Below are 6,237 nucleotides of genomic sequence, written 5' to 3' on the forward strand. Positions count from 1 at the left end.
AAAACTGATGTATTTGACCATTCCAACTGAGTTCCGACTTCAAATGCAATACCATTATCCGAAAAATTTCATTTTTTTAGCAGTTCCGGCAGATCAGGCAGATCAGGCAGTTCCGGCTTTTACCAATTGCCCTATAATGTCAACAGAGAAGATGTGACAGAACCTTGTGTGAAATCTGTTTGCTGCCCTCTCTAGGGAGCTCTCGACAAGAAACACCCCAGTATGGTGCTCGCTGCAGTCTCCTATTTCTTAATCACGTGTAGAAGTGCAGGATTTTTTAGCGATGATTTTGAACTCGTTTTGTGGCAGCAAACTTCCTCCAAACTTGTTCAGACAGGCAAAACAATTTTCAATGTTAATAAATACCAATGGAAATAGTATAAAAACTCAATGTCAACGCAGGATTAATTATTTGGTTGGAACTGCTGAGTTAACAATGCCGAAGAGAAAATCAAGCCGGGCCGCTGACGCCACTGCAGCGAAGAAGGCCAAACAGGCCGAATGGGAATTGAAGTTTGATGCGGACTGGAGTGGGCACGCCCCCCGGGCTGGAGCGAGCAATTTACCGCCAGTGTTTGTGCTGAGTGGCCCGGCGATAAAGGGGTCGTCGAAGATTGCTGCTTTTGATTTGGACATGACGCTCATTGTGCCTGCCAGTGGGAAAACATTTCCGCAAGGTTCAAACATTTTGACATAATCTTTTATTTTAACTAAAAATAAATTTAAGCCCTGCCAAGTGCCATGCCCAGGTGAAAAGACTAAAATTTTGGCGCAATATTTGAAAATGGCAAGTTTAATTTTAATTTTTAAGCAAGGTAAATAGGAACTGGAATGTAGAGATTTTTTACTGTGTTATTTGATTTTTTTTTACTGTGAAGGCTTCTAATAACTTGGACCCAGCCAGATGGTAATTAATTCCAGCTCATAAAAAAAATTGACATTTTGCAGTTCCCTTGAACAAAATGTAAAATGTCAAAATTATTGTAAAATGGGTATACATTACAACAATCCCCAGTTACTCACTACTGGGTCTAGTGTTGGACTTTTGTCTTCCTTGTTCCTAATTGATCTGTGCAAAATGTGAGCGTTTTTCTAAATCAAATGAGCGGGCTATTTTTGATCTTTTACTGGATTTAAACAGTTTATTAATATTATATTGGTAATCTTTATTTCCCAGGCAAATGCTTTTGGCCGAAAGTCAGCTGTGGGACTTGAATTTTTCAGATAATTTTGAACCAACTGTAAGTAAGCTGCAAAATTGTCAGGGGTGAATTTTTAAAGTTTTCATCATTCTGGAGGGGTTGTCAGATATTATATAGGCCTAGAGCCTCAATAGAGAAGATCGTATCCTGTACGAAAATTTTAACAATTTATACTTTTGTAATCTTTTTAGGTCCAAGTGACTGGAAATTCATCAATGATGAAGTAAAACCAAAATTGGAGGCTGAGCGCAAAGATGGCTACAAAATAGTCTTGATCACCAATCAACGAGGAATGGAAAAAGGTCACGAAGATCCAATAAGATGGCAGAAGAAGGTCAACACGATCATAAATGAGCTCAATATTCCTATACAGGTATGTATCCAGTGTTGTAGCCACGGTGGGCGGTGCTGGGCGGGCCTGCCCTGAGCTCACAATGTTTGCCCAGCACTCTGAGCAAAATATACATTGTGTCGCCCACCCAGCGCAGATTTTTAAAATATTGTCCACTACTGTGCATTGATCTTAGACCGGCATAGGAGCATCAAAATATGTCACAGAGAAAGTCAGTCAAAAGCCATTCAACTTAATGCATTGCCCTATAACACAAACAGTTAGGAAACCTGGTCCCACTTCAGCTACAATGGCCCCATAATTAAACATGTTGATCCGCTCGCCTTTGGTGGAGTTGATTTATTGGCAACCACTATAAATGTTCTAGCGTACAACCCTGTATGTATTGAAATATCAATAGCATTCACATCAGGGCTTGGAATCAACACTGGACTGTAGGCCACAGGCCAGTGATTTCAGTGTCTGGCCAGTAAACTCATGAGGTAATTTCTCACTTATTATATTATGTAAAGACTGAAAGCACAGAAACTTGTGCAACAACAGTGTTTTTTCAATCAATATTCTCTTGCAACTTCAATGACCAAATTTTCACAGATTAAATCTGTGAATGTTAGGATTCAAAGTGAGGATACTGGTCTTTGACAATTACCAAACCTGTTCATGGGTCTATTTCACAAAGAGTAAGGACTAGTCTAGTCCGAGGAAATATTACAAACTTAACGCTTGTCCAAAGTTAGGATGAGTAACTTGTCTTAACTCGAGATAAGACTAGAGTCTTAACTCTTTGTGAAATCCACCCCAGTGCCTTTAAGCTACTCGTCAAGGTTGTGTGAAGATACATTTGTAATCACACATGCACTCTTGGAATACAAATATAGTGCGCCTGCGTCCCATATCCAACTCCCCGGGTATGGTATGCAGAACACTGTATTTTTCTAGAAATGGAACAATTCAATGTCAGTTTCATCAATAACCGTCGTCATGATTTTTTAAAAGATAACTGACTGAATGTTGAGTTCAGGTTTTTGTAGCTACTGGTGAGAACGACTTCCGTAAACCAGGGACGAAGATGTGGGATGTAATGGTGAAACATCACAATGATGGTATCAAGCCTGACATGTCTGCATCATACTACGTCGGCGATGCTGCTGGAAGAGCCAAAGACTGGGCACCAGGGAAGAGGAGAGATTTCTCCTGCGGGGACCGGATGTTCGCTGCCAATGTGGGAATCAATTTTAAAACGCCTGAGGAGTACTTCTTTGGAGAGACGCCGCGGGTGTTCGATTGGCACTCAATCAACCCTGCTGAGGTTTTGAAAAGTTATGAGGGAAAACATCATAAGAGCTATCATTCTAAGGTAAGTGATGTTTGAGGCTTTGAATGGTGTGGAAAGGAGAAGTCAGTATAAACAATCAATTTGCGGGTACAACCATGTGTAAAATCTCTGTTTTTGGATAAGTGTTGGCTCTCAAAGAATAGCCATATTATGTAAAATCTCTTTAAAGAGGAGTTTTAGCTCTGAGAAGAATAGGTTGTTCCCAGAGCCAACACTTCTCCCAAAAGAGATTTTACACATGGTTGTACTGCAATTTTACAATTTATAGTTACTTCACATTCTAAAGATAAGATAAACAGGGCTCGCCCTTAACATTAGCCTCTGTATAGTCTAGTAAAAAAATGTGTATGGTCTGATTTTTGTGTCTTGTGTTTCCCTTGCTTGTGGCCTGGCGTTTCGACCCTAGTAGAGTCTTTCTCGAAAATTATCAAAGACTAAACAAATGCAAGGGTAGGAGTGTCGGACTACAAACTATTTTTTAATTTGAAGTGTGTTTTGTCTTTTTAATTGCCATGTACTTTTCTCTGTGATGTTTTCATCGTCAATTTGCAATTCATGCTGTATTTTGGGGGTATGTACTGAGATTTGTGTATGTATTGTGATGCCGGAATGAATTATTTCAATTCTTATTAATGAGCATAATGATTAAAGCATTCTTCAAGGGTCGAAAGGTCGGGCCATTAACTATTTGTTTTGCATTTATACCATAGGTTCTTTAAGTCCTGCGTTGCTTTGTCTACTTTTTAGGTCTTTTATAGTTGTTTTGTGATTTGTGGGATCTATTGTGCTGCATGTTTATGCCCTTTCTTGCCTTAATATTTTCCTGGCTTTTCCTAAGATTTGGGAGGCATTAACACCTTTTGGCGACAGTTAATATAAATGTAACTTTTATGCTCTCCTGGGCATCCCACTATTGTTTAACTTTAAAAGTTTTTATTATATTTTTAATGTGTGCATATGTACTTGTGAATGTTTTGCCCGAATAAATATGATTAAATTATTATTTAGTTGGTAAGCAGTTTGCAACAGCTAATTCTATTTTATCAATTGGTATTACCTTAATCAGAAAAAGGAGCTGATCATTATGGTCGGCTTTCCTGCATCGGGAAAGAGCACCATCGTTAAGAAATACCTTCTACCCCACGGTTACACTCACGTCAACAGAGACACCCTTCAGACACAAGCAAAGTGTATCCAAGCAACAAAAGAAGCTTTAAAAGGGGGCAAGAATGTGGTCATAGATAACACCAATCCATCAGCAGTTGCCAGGGCTGACTACATAAAGCTTGCCACGGATGCCAGTAAGATATTGATAACAAGTTTTACTTTATTTAGGGATACCAAATAGTAAACCACAAGGGAAACTGATTGGGAAAATTTTAAATGATTTGAGGTTGAACCATAGAGCTAAGAAACATTGACTAGAGCAGGATTCTAATCCATGACCTCCAGATTAATGTGCCATGCTATCTAGCCATTATTTTGTAATAGGAGATCTTGCAAATAAATTGTATAATTTGTTGGTCTTGATCAGCAATTTGTATAATTTGTAGTTAACTTGTAATTCATTCTCTTTATGTCTTTGCTGCACAGAATACAAAGTGCGTTGTTTTGTAATGGATACGTCAAGAGAGCTAGCAAATCACTTGAACTTCATGAGGCAGACACAAACTGACGGCAAAGTACGCCGCGTCCCAAAAGTGGGCTTCAATGTCTACAAGAAGAACTACAAAAAGCCGGTCAAATCGGAAGGTTTCGCTGAAATTGTAGAGATACCGTTCCAGCCTGTATTTAAGAGTGACAAGGACAAAGCACTGTTTCATCAATGGACTTGTGAATAAGTAATAATTAGTTTGGCAATATCCGGAGACTGATGACAGAAAGAAATGTAATGTTCTGCAATATATTCTAGAGTTTTCATTACAAATGCACTTATAATTAAACTTTTGTATTTGTGTGTTTCATTGTAATACAAAAGGTTTATTTTTAGAGGAAACATTCAATTTTGAATCAAAACAATAGAAAATGTTTTTAACTCAATTTATAATTAGGTTAAAAATAAAAGGGTTATAAGAAATCCAAGTTAAATATATGTATATTAGATTTTATCTTTTTTATATGCAGCAATACATATTATGTGTGATTGTCGCTTGTCATAAATTTTAAAATACAGACAGTCGTTATTAATTGATTAGTTGTTCTTTATTTTTTCGCCACTTGATGTATTCATAAAATATTGCACTTCCCAAATCCTTTGACAAATCTTTGTCATTTTTATGGAATATCGTCAGTCAGTAGTTGCCAGGCCTGTCTACATCTAGCTTGGCAGGGCTGCAAGTAAGATAACTACTACGGTATACTTTTTTGCAAGTCTGCAAAGTGTTTTCCTAATAATGATCCGACAGAAATCTTTATGAGAGGTCGCCTACAATCACGAGGCCGGAAAGCTACTTTAAGTTGAGTGCTACACTCGACTGAAAAGGGGGCGGTCGGGTGTCACTCCAAATAATTTTTCCCCCAAGGACATGTTGCCACTTAAACCTAATTTACAGTTTATAAGGAAGTAGGATGAAGGTATGGGTATCATCCACTAGGCTTTCTGGCTAATAGAGCAGGCTGTACCTACCCACTTTTTTTTACAAAGCATTTTTGGTCAAGTGCCTTGATCGATAGCACAAGTGTCGTGACCAGGATTGGAACCTAGACTCTGCTGCTAACAATGCCAGAGCATGGGGTTTGGTGTACTAAACCACTTGGCTTTGACAGGCCAAATTATTGGCAATGAGCTTCTGGGCTAGAATTTGGGGGAGAATCCTCACGACCGAAGGACTTGTTGCTCGAAGCATTAAAGGCAGTGGACACTATTGGTAATTACTCAAAATAACTATTAACATAGAACATTTGTTGGTGACGGGGAGGGAGGGGTTGAGGGTCTTAAACATTGTGAGAAACGGCTCCCTCTGAAGTGCCATAGTTTTCTAGAAAGAAGTCATTTTCCACGAATTTGATTTTGAGACCTCGGACTTGGAATTTGAGGTCTCGAAATCAACCATCTTAATGCACACAACTTTGTGTGACCGGGGTGTTTTTTTCTTCCATTATTATCTCGCAAGTTCGAATGCCGATTGAGCTCAAATTTGTACAGGTTTGTTTTATTATGCATATGTTGAGATACACCAACTGTGAAGGCCAGTCTGGACCCAAATTGTTTAAATAAGACCAGAATCAACATGAGAAATACTTCCTGACAGAGTTTAACATGCATTTAAATGTTTTATTTGAACAAACACGTTGGACATAAAAAATACAATTCTCATTTGTACTTTGTATACTTCATCATTCAATAG

At 38.4% G+C, this 6,237-nt stretch overlaps 1 protein-coding gene across 1 annotated transcript; it reads left to right on the top strand.

Annotated features, from left to right (window-relative positions):
* Positions 1 to 208: 208 nt before the first annotated feature.
* On the top strand, positions 209 to 5,886 carry LOC117297964 (bifunctional polynucleotide phosphatase/kinase-like). The gene is made up of 5 exons (XM_033781160.1): positions 209 to 677; positions 1,394 to 1,575; positions 2,576 to 2,911; positions 3,957 to 4,191; positions 4,484 to 5,886. Exons 1-5 carry the CDS (start codon positions 284 to 286, stop codon positions 4,729 to 4,731), a joined length of 1,395 nt encoding a protein of 464 aa, XP_033637051.1. The 5' UTR covers positions 209 to 283; the 3' UTR covers positions 4,732 to 5,886.
* The last annotated feature ends 351 nt before the right edge of the window (positions 5,887 to 6,237 follow it).

This window comes from Asterias rubens, chromosome 12, assembly GCF_902459465.1.
Source record: "Asterias rubens chromosome 12, eAstRub1.3, whole genome shotgun sequence".
NCBI lineage: Eukaryota > Metazoa > Echinodermata > Asteroidea > Forcipulatida > Asteriidae > Asterias > Asterias rubens.

What these genes read in the sequence shown, in the direction of transcription:
- LOC117297964 (XM_033781160.1), top strand. Translation starts at nt 284, where the DNA reads ATGATTTTGAACTCGTTTTGTGGCAGCAAACTTCCTCCAAACTTGTTC. An exon ending in TGGGAAAACATTTCCGCAAG is followed by an intron (nt 678 to 1,393) that starts GTTCAAACATTT and finishes TAATCTTTTTAG; the next exon opens with GTCCAAGTGACTGGAAATTC. An exon ending in AGCTCAATATTCCTATACAG is followed by an intron (nt 1,576 to 2,575) that starts GTATGTATCCAG and finishes TGTTGAGTTCAG; the next exon opens with GTTTTTGTAGCTACTGGTGA.